The 19,898-nt window shown below is 35.9% G+C and overlaps 1 protein-coding gene across 1 annotated transcript; it reads right to left on the bottom strand.

The window, feature by feature from the left end:
* Positions 1–1,038: 1,038 nt before the first annotated feature.
* LOC127878082 (26S proteasome regulatory subunit 6A-B) lies at positions 1,039–18,889 on the bottom strand. Its single transcript, XM_052424498.1, has 10 exons — positions 18,799–18,889; positions 17,651–17,731; positions 16,820–17,053; positions 12,910–12,972; positions 7,798–7,935; positions 4,729–4,801; positions 3,832–4,041; positions 2,953–3,059; positions 2,195–2,422; positions 1,039–1,391 (listed from the first exon to the last, which is right to left on the bottom strand). Exons 1-10 carry the CDS (start codon positions 18,838–18,840, stop codon positions 1,281–1,283), a joined length of 1,287 nt encoding a protein of 428 aa, XP_052280458.1. The 5' UTR covers positions 18,841–18,889; the 3' UTR covers positions 1,039–1,280.
* Positions 18,890–19,898: the final 1,009 nt, after the last annotated feature.

Here is a 19,898-nt window from a genome sequence, read left to right on the forward strand (position 1 = left end):
TACAATGGTATGTTTAACGCTCGGAAGCATCCTATTTTAAACGGGAAGAGGACAACGACAACGAGGGAGAAATGGTATTGTAATGCGCATGGGGAGGGTAGGGGGGTTAGAGGGTTATGGTAAGGGTTGGGGCTCGGGTTAGTGTTAGCTTTAACCCATACCTTAACCCTAACACGACCCCTAATACTAACCCTAACTTAACCATAACCCAGGGTTATCTCCCCTATACCATGCCTCGCTCGTTGTAATTGTCCTCTTAAGAGTGACATTTAGCTTGTTTAAATATCAAATTTAATGTCTGCATATTTCGAATCCATGTCAATTTTCTGGAAAACTGTCATTGTGCCCAATAGTGAATATTCTATTTCATTTAAACCATATGTATATTTGCATGTTTACACATACCATAATTGTATGTATGCAGGACAGTGTTTTAAATTCTTAGTAATCTAAGCCACAAACAAAACCCAGTTTGCTTTGTACTAGTCTGTTTCATAAAATAATTGTGCCTCCACATAACAACAATTGACATTCTAATAATGGTCTATACAAACAATACGTAACAAAACACCTTTGGTAATCAAGATCCATGTATTACAAAACTTGATCCACAGATCAACAATAGGTCCTGTAACAGATGTTCATATTTGTTAAATGGCATGTGTGTGTTACACCTCATATACCATATATCCACTCAGTATATATATGCATGCACAATTTACTTTTCATAGCAACTTCTGTTATTGTACATAAGTAATGCACATTTATAAAACAAGAAAGCTCACATGAAACCTTAAGGAACTAAACTGATTTGATCAGGAACCTATGTAGGTTTCACAATATACTTGTAAGGAAAACTACCCCAACACATGGCAGCCATGCTTTTGAACAAACCACAATCATTTTGAAACTCATCCCAGATATCATAAGAACACAATTGTTTAATGACACAAGCAAGTTTCATAAGTGGGTTAAAATATTACTTGTAGAGTGCTAAAATGGTTTTACTAGTATACAGCCACATAAGAAACATTGCCATCAAGATACATGTTTTATTTTATTTAAAGAAAAACAAATCTGCTGTACAAAACAATAAATCCTTTTTGTGAAATGTTCCCTTTTCAACACTGCTCCTTGTTTTTAAATTGTTATTATTGTGATGATATAAACAAGCGTCAAATAAATTTTTCAACGTTATGCTTTGTCATATATTTTATTCCAACCATAGGCAATTACAAAAAAAAACACTGTCAGATGTCGGTTTCCATACATATATATATTTAAGCGTAGTACTGCAAGTTGGCCTTCTTCTTAGCTTGCACTTCAATGATACCGTCCATGTAATCCTCATGCTGCAGCTCAGTGGCACCACGACGCAATGCTATCATACCCTACAAGGGGACAATATCCAGCAGTATTAAAAACAAGCTGTACTCCGGTAAAACCGGTCTTGATGAATGTGGAAACAGTATCCTCCTTGATCAGCATGTGCAGACCATACAGGCTAATCAGGGATGACACTTTCTGATCCAATCTAGGCAGACAGTGTCATCCCTGATTAGGGCACTGCAGCAGCTAATATGGGACAATACTTAATGCACATGCATTAAGCTCGATTTTGCCACAGACTTGCTCAATTATGTAAAAGGTTAAGGTAAAAGGAGGAATTATACTACATGTACAGTGCTCTTTGAGCTACTTTTATAGCAGGGCAGTAGAGTACCTTTCTTTAAACCAAGTTTGATCAACATTCTGAGCAGCGATTTTTTTTCTAAATATATTTTTAAGAAAACATCCGACTTAAAATATCTGGTATAATTCATTGGTATTTTGCTTAGCTTTTCATCAGTAACTAACATACTAACATAAGGAATGATAAATTCATAAACACATTAATCATAATGAATTATGTTCTTTATCAAGAGAAAAGATGTGTTATTAAAAGCTTTTTATAAGACTTGCACCTGAAATAGTAACAAGCTTTCCAAGAATTGAAGCAACTTATCAAAGGGCTTGTCATATTTAGATTTGTAATTTCATTCGTTTGTAGAACAAAGACAAATGTGGTACTCCTGAATTGAGCAAAGGCATTAATTATCAGACAACATCTTCTTAACCAAGGATGAACCATATACAACAATCTCACATTATTTTACATGTACAGTATTCAGTACACAGAAACATGAACACTTACTGCCTCTACACAAACGGCCTTCAGCTGTGCTCCGTTGAAGTCATCTGTACATCTGGCCAACTCATCATAATTAACTTCCTTGCTCACGTTCATTTTCCGTGAGTGGATCTGCATAATTCTTGCCCTTGCTTCCTCATTCGGGTTTGGGAATTCAATTTTCCTATCCAGACGACCAGACCTCAACAAGGCTGGGTCCAAAATATCCACTCTGTTGGTTGCAGCAATTACCTTCAGACAAGATAGTTTATAATGGTATTGGCAATCAATTATTAAACTAAACAGTTAGATAAATCTGTACTTTTATTTTCATTTTCAACAAAAAAGTTTTGAAACAGTATACACATTTTTCAATACACATCAGATAACAACATATTTACAATGAAAATCAAAAATAAATACTGTTCAAAGCTGCATAAAAAAACTAGTCTTGATCATGGGACTTTTGAGTAAGCACCATAACTGTGTAAATGGTAATTTGTGTTTATAAAAGTTACTGGGTAAGAACTCAGAAAAATAAGGTAAATTACACTATTGTGAACCAAATGATAATGAACATTAATCTGCAAAGTTTTCAACATTGAAAAAATTATAATTATTGGCATGAATGTCATTCAAGGCATAACATTTGAGGAAATCACATAATCAGCACTCTGCTTACATCAAAACCTTACAACATAAGTTCTGTCTTTCTATTGATCCCTGGCATTTACTCTAAGTTTGATGTGGCCTGTCTAATCTCACCGTACTGCAGTGCATACCTTGATCATGGAGGTGGGCTGGAAGCCGTCCATCTGATTGAGCAGTTCCAACATGGTCCTCTGGACCTCACGATCACCTGCCTTCTCGCTGTCGAACCTCTTTGTGCCTATTAAAGAACACAGTAAAGCGGACTGCAAAGGTTAATCTGGGACAACAGTTTACGCAAATGCATTAAGCTCAGTTATCCCAGAACAAGGCTCAATAAGGTTTGCTTCTTGTCAATACAATAATGATGGTGGTATCAACTTTTTCTGGTACTCCTATAATTTGGAAAAGTTTAATTGATGACTTGTCCCTTAAATAATAAGAAATACAATAATAAGAATTACAGAGTATTTACAGCATGTTTTTAATCTGAAGTGATCATCTGATCACAATAGTTGTGTGTCAAATTTGCTCTTGTGTGTACATTTTTTATGCCTTTACAAATTTTATTTCACTTGGCCATTTAGTTGATAAAACTAAATGCTGTCCTCTGTTAAAGCACATTTCAGTTTCAAAATGTACATTATTTTATCAATCAAAAACAGCAAAAAGTGATCCTTAAACTATTAAATATATACTTATTAATATTGCTTCATAATACATAGTCATAAAATGTTTTGTCTTTATAATTTCTTTGACATGAAATAACATGGATTTGTAAAATCTCCCATATTTTATTTTGTTGCAACTTTAATTCATGGTTTTTAAACATTGTCTGGTATAAGACTCCAGGTGATAGTTTAATTGAATATTTGATTTAAATAAAATTAGTGTTTAACATAAATCATATCCAAAAAATCACTTCAGCAACAATAAAATCAAACACAAAGATACAAATAACAGTATTTTAATTACAACAGAAAAACACACACGACAAAGTACTTAAAAATTACCAATAGCATCCAATTCATCAATAAAGATGATAGCAGGCTGCTTCTCTTTAGCCAAAGCGAAAGCGTCTCGTACGAGCTTGGCACCATCTCCGATGAACATCTGCACCAGCTGGGGACCTGCCAGCTTGAGGAAGGTGGACTTAGTCTGCGCAGCACAGGCTCGTGCCAACAGGGTCTTACCCGTGCCAGGTGGGCCGTACAGTAAGACACCTGTAGTGAAACATGATTAAAGTGTGAAATGTTTTTGTGTGGTGTTTCTTGTTCCCTGTTGGAAACAAATTTAAAGATATAGAGATTATGTAAGTTTTGGATAAAGATCAAGTTTATCATGCAAGGCTTAGAACCATGGTAGCGTGAGGCTTGCCCAGCATGAAAAACTTGATCTTTATTCAAAACTCACATAATATTCTATTTATCCTATTAATTCTTCCCTTCTCCATTAATGAATATCAAATATCAAATTTTTTGACGATTTTGTTTTTAGGAAGTTGACAAAAACAGATTCTCCAATTTTTGGAAAAACCCAAATCTGATCTAAAAATAGCAATAGTATAAAGCTAAAGTTTATTCCATCGTTGTTATACTATTTTCATCTGGTAATAGGATAAAAGATTTTTGATTGCCATTTTTTTTAAAGTAAAATTTATCAAGAGGATTGTAACAAATGCGACTCATAGCCCTGCACAGTTAAGCCATTTATGTTTGGGGGAAGATAGCCATGTATGGATCACTGGGAAGACATTTGGATGTTTTTCTTTTTTTTTTTTAATTAAGAAAATACAGAAATCGATATATATGGACCAATCTCTTTCTCAAAACAACAGAAATGTACAGGTATTGTTAAAGTTATAAAAATGCTGGTGCAAAATGTAATGAAACCCCGAGATGTTCACAGACCTTTAGGTGGCTGGATTCCTAAGGCTTCAAAGCGTTCCTTGTGGGTCATTGGAAGGACTACTGCTTCAATAAGCTGTAAATAAAAGTTATCTGAAATAAGTTGCATCACAGTGGAATTTCAGTTGACATTGTGAGATGGCACATTTGTACATTGTACTGTACATTCAAATAGCTGTGAAATTAAAACACATTACAACAGAGAGCAATCACTGTTCATCCTCCAAGTGATGTTTTTTTCTACTGGGGGAAAGGCCCTTAAATTCAAGTAGATGAGATTGCTCTTGAAGATAAACAAGACCTTTGTTTGTAAAACACAATGTTCCCTACTACCTTTGAAGCCGTATAGAAGCTTATTTAGAGAACCAGGGCCATTAACTTTGCTAAAAATCAACGGACCAGAACAAAACTCACACTTCATCTGTAAGTCATGTTGGTAGACTCACAAACCAAAAACAAGCTTAATATCTGAATGCATTTCGTAAAAAAACACTCCGGAAAACAATTAATATAGACACATTTTCAATGTCCAAGGCCCATAACTTTACCATAAATCAATGGACCGTAATGAAACTTACACTTCATGGTAAAGTCGACCATGAAGGTAGACTCACATACCAAATATCAGCTCAATATCAAAAAGCGTTTGGGTAAACAAAAAATTGGAAAATGAGATGCCTGACAGACTGACTGACGGACTGTCCAACTGTTTTATCCCACCCTGTTGGGGGCATAAAAACGTTTTTGTTTGCCCTAAATGAGGAAAATGTATTTAAAAGGTAAATATGTTTGCAAAACAAGAAACCATTTATTAGACTTAATTGCATTTATCATTAATCATGCATTCATCATGTCTATCACATCTTTTCAATATTCATAATGAATGGCATCTCCCTCTACTTCTTTGAAATCCACCAATACTTTCTGAAAGTCGTGTTTCCGAAGTATGTCATTGTGCCCAAAACAACACTTTAACTAGAAATGTCGCGGCAAAGGATGACGAATATCCCCACGCCGCAAGCTACCATGTGTTAAAGTTTCAAGGTTCTAGTGATAATAGTGAAGGAGTAGATAGTGGTCAGGACGGACGAACGAAAAGGCAATTTTGGGTAGGTGTGGCCTATATTGGCGGGGCCCTGGGTGGGTAATGTGGCATGGATTTTAATTATGCTGAAATAGCTCGGGATCTTGACCACCAACTGGCTTAGATTTTAATTAGGCTGGAATAGCTCAGGATCTTGAACACCAAACTGGCTTGGATTTTAATAAGGCTAAATTGCTTGGGGTGTTGACCACAAAACTGGCTTAGATTTTAATTATGCTGAAAAAGCTCGGTATCTTGACCATCATACTGGCTTGGATTTTAATGATGATGAAATAGCTTGGAATCTTGATCACCAAACTGGCATGTTTTTTGAAAGTGCTGAAATAGCCTATGGTCTTGACCGCCAAAATGGCTTGGGTTTTAATAATACTGAAATAGTTTGGGATCTTGACCACCAAACTGGCTTGGATTTAAATTATGCTGAAAAAGCTTTGGGTCTTGGCCACCAATCTGGCTTGGATTTTAATTATGCTGAAATAGCTCGGGGTCTTGACTTCCAATCTGGCTTGGATTTTAATTATGCCGGAATAGCTCGGGGTTTTGACCAACAATCTGGCTTGGCTTATTATATGTGCTGAAATAGCTCGGAATCTTGACCACCAAACTGGCTTGGATTTTATTTATGATAAATGGCTCGGGTCTTGACCGCCAATCTGGTTATGGATTTGCTGAAATAGCTCTGGATCTTGACCACTGAACTGGCTTGGATTTCAATTATGCGGAAATAGCTCGGGGTCTTGACCGCCAATCTGGCTTGGATTTAATTACGCGAAAATAGCTCAGGATCTTGACTACCTAACTGGCTTGGATTTTAATAAGCCTGAAAGAGCTCGGGGTCTTGACCGCAAATCTGGCATGGATTTAATTATGCTAAAATAGCTCAGGATCTTGACCACCAAACTGGCTTGGATTTTAATAAGCCTGAAATAGCTTGGGGTATTGACCACAAAAATGGCTTTGATTTTAATTATGTTAAAATAACCTGGGGTCTTGACCGCCAAAATGGCTTGGGTTATAATAATACTGATCTTGACCACCAAACTGGCTTGGATGTAAATTATGCTGAAATAGCTTGGGGTCTTGGCCGCTAATCTGGCTTGGATTTTAATTATGCTGAAATAGCTTAGGGTCTTGACCGTCAATCTGGCTTGGATTTTAATTATGCCGAAATAGCTCGGGGTCTTGACATCCAAAATGGCTTGGGTTTCAATAATGCTGAAATAAATTGTGATCTTGACCACCAAACTGGCTTCGATTTTAATTATGCTGAAATAGCTCGTGATCTTGACCATGAGATGTTCAGTATTAATTTGAAGTTAATTGGTGAATAAATCAAGAAGTTGTTAAAACAAAATTTTGGGTGGGCGTGGTCTATGTGGGCGGGGCGCCCCAGGGTTGGTAATGGGGCCATGCATAGTTGAGATTGACCGTATTGTCATAAGAGATGTTCAGTATCATTTTGAAGTAAATCGGTGTAGAAATGAAGAAGTTAATTTAAAATAACATAAAAAATGAGTGAAAATCCCTGACCCAATCCCCAACCCAACCCCCATAACTTTTGACCCAGGGGGCGCCCCAGGGTTGGTAATGGGGCCATGCATAGTTGAGATTGACCGTATTGTCATAAGAGATGCTCAGTATCAATTTGAAGTAAATCGGTGTAAAAATGAAGAAGTTAATATAAAATAACATAAAACAAATGACTGCAAACATACGACTTTTCATGACTTATTACTCAATAATCTTGTAGAATCAGGAACTTCCATTAAAAAAAAGCAAATTGTGTCTAATATTAAAAAAAATGTGTTTTAAATTATGTGTCTTTTTCCGGAATTATCAACAGAATTTTTGCCTAAACTTTTTTTTAAAAATTGATGAAATTGATGTCCAAACAGCACCGGGGTATTCCGATTGAAAATAAGTGAATCCAGTCAGTAAACACAAGCATTCAATACTCATCATTTTACCTCCTGAATCTGTTTATCGAGCCCTCCAATGTCTGCATACTGCTCTGTGGGTCTCTCATCCACCTCCATGGCCTTCACACGGGAGTCGTACTCTGCAGGCAAGGTCTCCAGTATCAGGTACGAGTCCTTGTTTACACCCTACACAAGAGAGTTCAATAGTTAAACTTCTGTTTGAACTTCAAGAACTATTATAATGACTGACAAAATAATCTGGATGTTACATCATACTTCTATCTACAGTAAACTACTTACTACTTCCCTTGGATTGCATTTTTTGACTTTTGACCTTGAAGGATGACCTTGACCTTTCACCACTCAAAATTTGCAGCACCATGAGATACACATGCATGCCAAATATCCAATTGCTATCTTCAATATTGCAAAAGTTATGGCCAATGTTAAAGTTTTCGGACGGACGGACAGACAGTTCAAATGCTATATGCTATCCTACCGGTAGGAGGCATAAAAAATATTTTTTCATTGAAAACTAACCATGAGTAAAAATGGTGTAAGATTGTCAAAATCTGAATTTGGTTTCTAATAAGTTTTCTCGTATGATCATAATAATGTTAGTGTTTGACCCAGGAGGGCAAAGGGGCATGTTGCAGAAATTCAAAAAGGGCATTTTAGCGCGCGTTTTTTGCAAAAAAGGGCAGACATAGGCGTGGTGCCTTTTAAGCTATGAAAGTAATGTTATAGATAATAACTTATCAATGATAACGGCTATGGGTATACTTGTTTAGGTTATTTTTACTTATCAATTATAATGTGATTACAACATTTATCATTAAGTTGAAGAGATGCATATCTTACTTAAGTGCATTTCTTACACATAATTATGTGTGAAACAATGAAGACAACATAATGAAGGTAACACGGGATATATTTTATTAGGATTTTTATATTTTGTGCAATAAAGGTATACCAAAACAATTTTATCAACATACGTTGATGCTTTGTTCCACATACAAGAAGAAAAAGGTTTTGCATAATACTCATTGAAACTTGAATGTGTATTTCATCAATACAAAATAAATATATATAGAGCCATACATATTAATTGCTCTAAAATAATATATATCATTTATAAATAAAATGGTCAACATATGCTTTTTTATTAAACCAATTTAAATAATACTTTTAAATATATATATTTATATTTAACGATTCCTTGTTACGTATGTATCTTGTTTGGTGGCTTCACATGATTCTCCTGTTCTTTTTCAGGAAAGCTGTAACCACTTTTTGCATGTCAACGTCAGTGTGGGAGCTGGTATTCAGTTTAATTATGAGAAGACGGTTAGTGGTATGAACTTCCAGACGGTTCCTGTGCTCTGTCACGATTAATTGTACTTGTGAGAACACTCTTTCAACAGCCGCTGTTGATAGAATCAACGTTTCATGAGTTGACAGAAGCTTGGTCATGTTTGGAAACAGATTTCCAATTGATCCCTTTTTCGCCACAAGTTCCTTCAGGATGACTTTGGGGATTTCTTCTCAGCCACAAACTTTAACTTTAAATCTGCCCACTCTGCCAGCAGTTCTTCTTCTGGTAGCTGGAAGTGCCCAGCCAGCTTGAGTATTTCCTCTTCCCCGTGCATGGGGATCTGGCCCTGTGGCACATGGGTCAGGTCTAAGGCAGCCATCGCCGTTATCAATTCTGAGTGGTCGAGTCGTTATTGCAGTTGCTCCAGGAGTGCGTCAATGAAGCTTTCCTAAGCTTTATGGATCTTTTCGTTTGTGTCCTCGACAACAATACCTCAAGTATTTTCCACAAGTGCTGGCACCTTGGACAAGAATGGTCCCGCTCTGGTTTTCATTCTTTCTAAATTCAGAACCGTGGATTCTATTTGCGGTTGGACTGCCGAGAGATCAATGTCATCCCGTTCAAACACAAAGTGTTAAACGGGACAACACAGAGCAAATGTCACAAAGAAGGTAAATGTAGAACAGCTTGTCGTACTGTTTCATTAATTTCAACAACACTCCCGCAGAAGCCCCAGCATTATCACCCAGCGCCTTGTCCCTGCCAGATGTGACGGCATTTTCCAGGTCCATGCATATAGCTTCATACAGCTTCCTGATTGATTGGAGGGCATTCTCATGGCTCAGCCACCTGGTGTGCACCGCCTTTTTAACTTTTAAATTCTGTTTTGTGTCAAGGCCACCAAGTTCTCGCATAAGATCTTGAATTGCGTCCAAGCTTCCCGCCTTGATTGTACTGTAGTGGTAATATTTCCAAAGGGCAGTTAACAGTTCGTCCACTGAATCAATTGCCTTAACACTTCCAAATGCTTTTGATACTGCCAGTTGTAGTCTGTGGTTCATGCAGTGCACGTGGATTAAACGTGGATTGTCTCTGTTTAACTGCGCCACAACTCAGTTTTTTCCCCCAACCATAACGGATGGCCCGTCGCTGGCAAACGACGTCATCTTTGCTAGATCAATGTCGGCCGTCTTCAGGTAGTCCCTGATGGACGAATAGATGACGTCAGCAGTGCCATTCGGAAGCTGAACATCTTGCAGGAAGGCCAACTTACTGGCGCCGTTGTCCACGTATTTCGTTACCATAGCAAGATGTTTCCTACTGCTGACGTCAGTATATTCGTCCACCATTAACCCGTACACCTCGCTGTTTTGTACCAGCTGGCGAACGTCTTCTTCAACGGTGTCTGCCTGGAACTGCAGGAACTCGTTAACTATCCTCGGGCTTGTATATTGCGCATTTTTAGCTTTATTCAAGTACGAAAGGTTCTTAGCACCGAGCTCCACGCACAGGTCCACCAGCGGCTTGAACAGCGTAGTATGCGGCAGATTGTGTTGAACAAGAAAGTACAACACTTTTTGGGCGTCGATCAGAGCCTTCGCCTCCTTCGTGTCCATTTCCCTGCTGATCGCGTCGATCTGTGAAGATTTATTGAGCTCAGCAGAAACGCAAGACTGGTGCTGAGCCGATTCTTCGTAACAGTAATGACGTCGAGACGTATTGATGTGCATCCTACTTTTGTCCACACAACAGGGTTATTTCCGACAGTTCACTTGTCACACAAGGCACAAAACATACTCTCAAACTTGTGTCCATCGGCACTAATGGCGGTTTCACAACGAAGCCACGGACTTCGCGAAAGCAAGTCGTATGGCCGTTATTATCATACTTGCTAGCATCCGTTTCGCTCTTCTTAGCGATGTCGCTAGGCTCCGGCATGGTCACGTGCTCGCGCGCCCCATCCGTAGCCGTGTCCGTTCTGTAAATTTAAAGCAAAAAAGTAATTATATGTTCATAATTTCGCAAAAAAATGCGAATACGAATATTGAGTATTTATGCATTTTGCGATACTGTTTATTATAATTGGTTTGTATGTTTGTTTATTCTATAATACGCATATTTCACGTATTTATTAATTGCAACGCAAAAAATCAAGCAATCTGTATTCCTGAAAATTTAACAATTAAGTTTCGGCAAATACTAATTTATTTTTATGTCTAATGCTCTTCAACTAGTACCGCATGGTTTAATTAATATTAGATTATTATGCTGTCCAAAATAAGATAACGTAAATGAGAAATAAATTAAACTTCGTTATAGTATGTGTTTTAGTTTGCGTTATATACTGAGTCTTTACAGTTGCACAGTAACATTTCATACTATACATGTATGCATATTTACCTTTCAGTTCCGTCGATCTTCATAATGAATTTTAATAAGCTTATATTAGTTTTTGCAACTTTCACATTTTCCTTCTCCATTTGCGCCAACCTCCGTTTACACGACGACATTTTCAGTCTTTAACAAATATTAGCAACACGCCTTTACAATTAAATAATAAATTGTCCAAATTAAAGTCTTTTATATATTTATGTATTCCAAAATGCACTGATCAACACTTCTTTACAGACGTAGAGATGTGATTAAAGTTCGATTAAAAATGTATGGGGTATTTTATAAAAGGGTTCGTATATTGAAGCCCTATAAACGTTGGCAGGTAAGTTACGATTTGACACGCATTTTAATACAAGACCCCCTCTTCACACCTTTCATGTCGCTAGCTAAAGAGCCCGTATTTTTTTTTTAAGAAAAAAGTCCATTTTTTGAAGCCCATCATGTGTTGGCAGGAAAGACATATATATGAATTGACACGCATTATAATACATGGCCGCAATTTTCACACCTTAAAAATCTCTAGCTAGATAGTCCGTATATTTGGTTTATCTACTATGGTAAAGGTGTGTAAGTTAATTGTCATACATGTATGTAAATACATAATTAATAATAAATCGTGCATTTACTCTGAATATAAGATTAAACACAAACATGTTTTTGTCGACTGTACGTGAATACTTATGATAAATTTAACATGAATCCCTATCGAACGCAGAAATTTGTGTTTGCATCGATCTAAGAACATGTTTCTTATGGGATGCGTATAAAGATTACTTCATTCTAATTGAGCCTGTTTTATACTCCCTCGCATATATGCTTTGAAGCAGTCAGTTTGACTACCTATAAATCGAGCACTGTTATAGATTAAATCTACTCGATTAATGTAGTCGATTAGACGTTGCCGTCTCTCGAGTAAATCAAGCACAGTCGGAGCGTCATAGACAATCAAGAAAGCTGATTTTGCGGACCAAGTTAGATCGTAAGGCAATAAAGATGTTATCGATAAGGGCGCGTGGCGAAATTTGCCTTTGAAAAAAAGGGCGCGTGACAAAATTTGCCTTTGAAAAGGGCAGCGTGGCGATCTGGGATGGCGCGTGGCAAAATTTGCCTTTGAAAAGGGCAGCATGGCGATCTGGGAGGGCGGCGTGGCTTTTCGCCACGCTAAAATGGCCTGGGAAAAACACTAAATGTTTCTTAACAAATCAAACTAATCTGGAGTATTTTGGTACAGGACCATCAAAAGAACATTCATACCATGTTTTTTATATCAGAAAAGGAGAATGAAACAAATCAAAATTGTTGACAATGATGGACAATGACTTACTACCTTGTGCTCCCATGAGACTCAAAGCCCAGGTGAGCTGAATTATTTTGTTAGAATCAGTATTAAAATACAGTTTGACAATCCAGTTGTTATTTCTGACTAGTGTTTATTGACCAAGGAAACTTACCACAAGATCTCCTGGGGACAACTTCTCCGCATCAACAAGTCCAATTACTGGCAAAAAGTAGGTCTGCAATCAAAATTACATTAACATAACTTAACAGTTACATCAAACTCATAAAATAAATGGTGCTTGTGTCAGTAATGTGGAACCCCCTTACATCAACTATCTGACAACGGGGTTTGACCCAAAGTTCATGATTTGCTGAAACTAGGCAGCGTGGCTATTATACAATATTACCGGTACATACTAATGATACTTACCAAATATAACACAGTAGGATGTTGTTGTTTCAGAAAAATGTATTTTTGCACACTAAGTATATATATATAAGTATAACGTAACACTAAAAAATTTACATAAATCCTAACTGCAAAAAGGTGCAGAACTTTTTTAATTTTCAATTAGATTGATTACAAGATAATAAATAAGTATTATTTATGTTAATAATAATTGAACGGTTACTTTGAGTGAACAAAGAATCCTGACCTTCTTTACTTGTCTTAGCCCAAAAGAAATTAAATGACAAGGTAAAAAGGAGGTCAAATGATGTGGATGTGATGAAAGTGTTAACCGATAACATCAATGCAAGCATCAAAACTTTGTAGAAAGAAATATTGATTTTAGATGAAACATGTCATTTTTGGTTAATGAGTAATTTAGGCCTTCCAATAGTCAGGTGATGTGGGTGTGTTGACAATTTCAAAGAAATTATCTATGGAATAATCAAAATTATATATGAATTATGATTGATTTTAGACACAAAGCATCTTTTTTGACCAAATGTTTCACTGCGGTCATTTCTTATAGTAGATATATTGAACAGAATTGTTTTACAAGCATTGTTTCAGAGCTCCAGATAAGGATTTGTGAAATTAGTAACCGTACTGCCACTGACAGAAAGAAAAGGAGTAACGCTGAAAATCAATAAGTACCTGTACTACCATATCCAAAAATACAGGTAGTACTATACTACCCGTGTTCTTGTATATTGAAATGTATATTACCGACTTTACAGAAACATTTGCAGAAATTATATTAAATATACTTAGCTTCTTAAACAGTTACTTTATTAGGTTTTCCATTCTGCATTATTATACAAATAAAACTACACATTAAAACGCATGACTAAATACTATTTCTTCATTTTTCTTGACAATAAAGCACAAGCCAACTAGTAAGCTAAGTAAATGAACACTAATGTAAGTGTTTCATTTAAAAAAAATCGTTGCTTTAGCAGTTAACTGTCAAAGTTGCAAAGTAGCATCCGATGCAATCAAATTGTTTAATATCGGGGCGACAATGTCTTTTTCTGGGTTGACATATTGAATATCAGGATAGTTAGACGACCGTATGTAGCCATTATATGACAACAAAGTGTTTTTTGAAACCGAAAGTTAGCCGGCCTTCCCTTGCGCGAATACATATTGTTTTTGACGGGTTTACAAGTTACTGGAAATCACGCGACATAATAGACAATAATATCGGAACCCAGTCTACAACTTTTCGGTAATTTATATAAACAAAAAGCGCCGTTAGGTTAGAGACCAACAAATCACGCCACGCTGACCCGGACGTATCGGTACGGCCAGATTGTTTTCCTAAATGCGTAAAAGGGATATTAAAGTCGTAATTGTATGTCTAGTTTATAAAAATAAATGCGTAAACCTTCATGAAAAAGCCGTGTTTACGGCTGTACGGCCCTTATCTGGAGCTCTGTTGTTTTGAAATCACCACTTGCAAAATAAAGACTACCATGGACTTCTGAATATTTATCTATATAGTGGCAGGGCCCTCAATCTGTCGAATCCACGGCCGAAAATTCGGCCGCATTCCCCCGCCTGAAAAGTATACTTTTTTCCCCTTTTTAAAATAAAAAAAAAATATATATTTTTTTTTAATAGATAGAATGATGTCTCATGATTACTATATCCAGTGTCCGACAAATCCATTGCCCGGAGCCCTGGGGCTACCGAAATTTTTCATCAGGGTACTGAAATTTTCCAGCTGACGCCCGCCGGGCTACTATAAATCTATAAGAGCGGTAGCCCGGTTTATTGACAGACATACGTAGAATAAACACGCTGACCATGTGTTTGTACACTGTGTATTGCTTATAATCCGATAACAAAGTGCAATCAATTATCTAATCAGTCACCGATCACTTGGGGTAATGTCTTAAACAGTAACAGTGTATTTTAATCATCCAATCAGAATCAACATTTGTCGTCTGCTAATAATATAATGAGAGCCGGTTGGATAGTTGGCGCACATGATGCAACATCATTTCACAGTTTGGAATTCTTTGTTAACCGCAACAATGAGTAATAGCGACAACGTTTTTGATGTCGTTAAATATCCAAGGACGCCAAACATTAAATAAATCAAAGCAATAGCGGATTCTTCAAAACGGTAACGAAACCGAAAATGAATATTAATGACAACTTTGTGAATGCGGTTAACACCTGCTAATTAGTTTGCATTGTCAATTAATAATTGGATTAATCGACTGTTAATCAATAATCCCATATATGCCCGATTTATGGGTGGGTAATATAGACGATAAGAGTCATTAACACAAACGTTTGAAATTTTCTAAAGTGTCAAATGAATTTCGGCATTTGGTTCTATTTAAAGATATGATGAAATAAGCTCCCAATCAGGACCGTTGTATTGCAACATGCGTAAATAACCTGCCACGGTTTGCACGCGTTGTGTTCAGCTATTTTAGGTTACAAAATTCTACATTTAAGAAATGAATTCCTTTGTCCTGATAAAAAAGCGCGAAAATTGGCGTGGGTGTATTTATTTGTAAATAAAAATTTCGTAGCGGGTACAACACTGAGATCATTTAATTTCCATTAAAAGTTTCGTTGTGAATTTCAACTAAAGTACCGGGGTATCTCGCGAATTATTTGGCATTGACATTTTCTCTTAATAAAATATCATGTAAACACGTTGTATCGTTACCGTTACGCTGTATCAGTTCCTTCATTATTGAAACAATTATTGTGTTGTATACTAACTGCATACAAGTGTCGTAACATACGGATGCAAAACGTAAATTCGGACAGTACTTAAAGTCGGACACAAGTAAATAAATGATTTAATACTCTTGATTTCTTGAAACTTGGTATTTGTTGTTAAAAAGGGCAATTGCATTGATTAACACCATACGAGTCAATCGTATTGATCATCTAAACACTTTATTTACGTTTACGACTTAACGTGCTGTCCGAATTTAAGTACACATACATGTGCACATACATGTAATATCTACATGTAGTATATGATTTTCTTTGGTACATTTACATTTAAGTACACGGTGCCTGTTCTGTAACATTAATTTACGATATTGACTGTGTACATCAGACTACTTGCTGTTTTATGTACATGTATGTATACATATTATGTATATGTAAATGAAGAAATAAAATAAAGATGAAAACCTGTCTCTTATCATTTTGTAGAAAAATTTTATGGGCTACCAAATATTTTTATTGGAAGCCCAGTGGGCTACCTGAAAAATAAGAAATTTGTCGGACACTGCTATATCTCAATTCTTTTTTAATTTAATCTTGTCAAATATACTAAATTATGAAATAAGCAATGAATATAGTGCAAACATGTACAAATGTAATAATTAGAGAGTAAGTTACAAATCCCCCAAAAAGGGAAACGCCGCGAAAATTCCCCCTGCTATGGGTAGCGACCCGCTTCCCTTAAAATGGATTGAGGGCCCTGAGCGGAAACAAATGTATACAACAATGCAAAACTTGCCTGCTTAATCTAGCAAGGGCCTATCAGCACTTACTTTAAACAAATAAAATGGTTAAAATGAGAATAATGTTGACATTGTACACTACAAATATACAAGCAAAAGAAACATTTTGAGCCAGCGGTAGTCCAATGTCACCTGTCTAGTGGACGTTTTGATGACTGCACATTTGCCCTTTCTTTGAGCATCAAGGTCAATATTGGCACCGTCCTCCTCCCCCAGATCCTGTGGATCCATGTCCAGCAACTCTATCACATTAGACACCAGGTAGGGCAGGGTCTTGTTCACTTTGATCTTCTCTGTGTTTTCCTTTATCTTTTCTTTCTGCGCTTGAAGCTCGTGTGAGATTCTCATTATTTCTGATTTCATTATCTGTGACAGAAGAATTTTATACATCTGATCATATTTGTCTAATTATTTCTGGTCTACATTAAATTTAACAAAATCATCAGCCATTATTTCTCTTCTTTATAAAGTACCGTAAAACAGCACTTTCGCAATTAGGAAAAAACTGCAAAAATCCCAGTTGCTTTTAAAAGAATTCCCAATTAAAGGTTTCTAAAAAAAAATTTTTTTTTTTTATTAAAATGTAACATTTAGTTAGTTTCCCTATGCAGCTCTATGGCTTGAACCTAAGTCAATATAATATTGACAAATTGACAACATTAAGTTATCAATTTATAGTATTTGGGAGCAAAAAATCAAATACACCAATCTCCCATTGTGAAGACTTCACGACGCGAATTTTCCCAATTTCAGGGCTTTTAGCGCACAAATTTTCCCAATTTGGCTTGTACCGGTACTTTTTCCAATTGGTTAAAAAAAATTGCTGAACATGTACATGTAAATCAAATAAAACACATATATTTTTTACTATAAAATTAAACAGTTTTAAAAGAGTGTGGTAACCATGTATGACCTGTCTTTATTATTTCAAATTAATCAGCCAATATAAATCAATCACTGTACCTTGATTTCATTATCTAGAAGTCGTGTTCTGCTGGTAATTTCATCGTTGGACATACGGAGAACCTCCTCTCCAAGTGATTCCTACATGAAAATAGAGAACTTAAGTGTACTTTGGTGTTTGTTCCCCAAGTGTATTCATAACAAGAGCTGTTGGAGGACAGCGTGCTCATATTTTCTTGTTCCTGTCAGAGATTCAGGCGCTGTTTTAATGTGAATTATATAAGCTATCAAGAAATTTTGTCTGTTTTTCTAATTCACAAAACAACCTTGAAGACACATTAAAAGTTGAATTTCTTTAGGCTATACAGATTGGAAAGTGTCCTTGTTGATTTTGTACCACAATGTGCATCAGAAAACCAGACTTACAACAATCCAGAAATACATGAGAATATCAGAAGTGCTGGAGTGTTTTTTTAGTTTTTAGAAGTTGTAATTTATTTGATGGTTATCTAGGACTATTGCGAGTATCATTCTCATAGTTTCTGATGTTCATTGGAAAGTAGGTCATGTTTATTCCAGGGCGATGCTATGATTTTTTTTTCTTATGTAACACGCAATTAAGTTAGTTTGTTAATGGATTATTGGCAGCTTTATCAAATCTTTTACATGCTGCTTATTTTAGTTATTTTTGAATAAAATGTAAAAATATATTTTAAGAGCAACATGAGCAAAGTTTCATTTTCCCATAAAGATACTATTTTTAGAACAAGCAAATGGGCAAGGTAACAAACCTTAACAACCAAGCAGAAGGGCCGATATCATGAGAACCATTGTACATGATATATATTACTTCAGGGAGCTAAGTCTAGCCAGTTGTTTGTCAAAACAATTCAGATTTAAATGCAGTTTTTGTTGTTAAGTTCAAGAATACACTTTTGACTATAAATTAACATACAAGACATTCCTGTTTTTGTATTTTTTCACTTCCAATATTTATTAGTATTCATTAATAGGGCCGATACTTCGGATAGACGTGCTAGTATACTGTGACCATAACATTCTCCACCCACTTATTACAACAATGATTCAGCGAATGCTATTTCAATGAAAAAACATCAAAACGAGAAATTACGGGAAAAGGCAAAGGTAATGATACGATTCTGTACTATAAATGGTTTACTTAATAGTTTTCATTTTTGTATAATTACTTCAACATCCTCCCAAATAGCTTTATCTTCCAGCGTTGGCATTTTTATTTTTTCTTGTGCCGCCGGTGTACAATATATTTTGGTTGTAATACCCGCAATTTATATTTTGTCCAGAACACGGATTTCTTTTGGGATATCAATTCCTCGAAAGAAGCCGACTATACAAAAATCAATTCCAACTGCAAACAATATTTGTACTATTTCAAAATATATATCATCCAGAAATAAAATAGTGGAGTAAAATACAGGCGTAATTTTATTTATACCATGTATGAATATGAAATCACATAGATTTTTGTTTTGAAGATTGCAATTCAATGCCTTTAAAATAATAGTTTTAAAGGGGCCTTTTCACAGATTTTGGCATTTTTTAACTTATTCATTAAATGCTTTATATTGATAAATGTAAACATTGGATCGTAAAAGCTCCAGTAAAAAATCAAGAATAAAATTAAAAAAAGGAAAAGAACATTGCCCGGAGCAGGTTTCGAACCAGTGACCCCTGGAGTCCTGCCAGAGTCCTGAAGTAAAAACGCTTTAGCCTACTGAGCTATTCCGCCGAGTACACAATTTTGACGTATTTTATACCTAATATAAGCAATCTTCGTAGTTTCACAAAATTTAACGACAAAAACAGAACTCTTCAAATTATTCAATCGTTTCGCGTTGCAACGCTTTATAATTTTTAGGTTTTAAAATCGTCAAAAGATGCATATAATGGCTATATTAGACCATGGTAAATGTTCAGTATTACTGTTTCCTCACAAATATCATAACTAAAACGAAAATTTGCGAATCTGAAACAACTTTTTTCAATTTTGTCAATTTACCAAAGCGTGAAAAGATCCCTTTAAACATCAGAACAAATATTGAAGAAGAAAGAAAAAACAAACAAATAAAGAATAATCGGGATTCGAATCAACTTCCTGTTTGGATTGAAAGTATATCCTATCGAATATTCGCTTTATTGCATGTATACGTTTATACATTATATTTTGACAAACGTCACCGGGGATGAACAACTTTTGTCACGTGACCACAAAAGTCAACGCAGGTTGTTGAATTACATCAGGAATCCCGCTCCGTCAGGTAATTTTCAT

Source organism: Dreissena polymorpha, chromosome 4, assembly GCF_020536995.1.
Source record: "Dreissena polymorpha isolate Duluth1 chromosome 4, UMN_Dpol_1.0, whole genome shotgun sequence".
Lineage (NCBI taxonomy): Eukaryota > Metazoa > Mollusca > Bivalvia > Myida > Dreissenidae > Dreissena > Dreissena polymorpha.

Excerpts from the sequence above, each read along its gene's own strand:
- LOC127878082 (XM_052424498.1), bottom strand. The coding sequence starts at position 18,840 with ATGCCAACGCTGGAAGATAAAGCTATTTGGGAGGATGTTGAA. Across the intron at positions 4,042-4,728 it reads AGGAATCCAGCCACCTAAAG|GTGTCTTACTGTACGGCCCA; the intron begins GTCTGTGAACAT and ends GTTTCACTACAG. Across the intron at positions 2,423-2,952 it reads AGCCCACCTCCATGATCAAG|GTAATTGCTGCAACCAACAG; the intron begins GTATGCACTGCA and ends TCTTGTCTGAAG.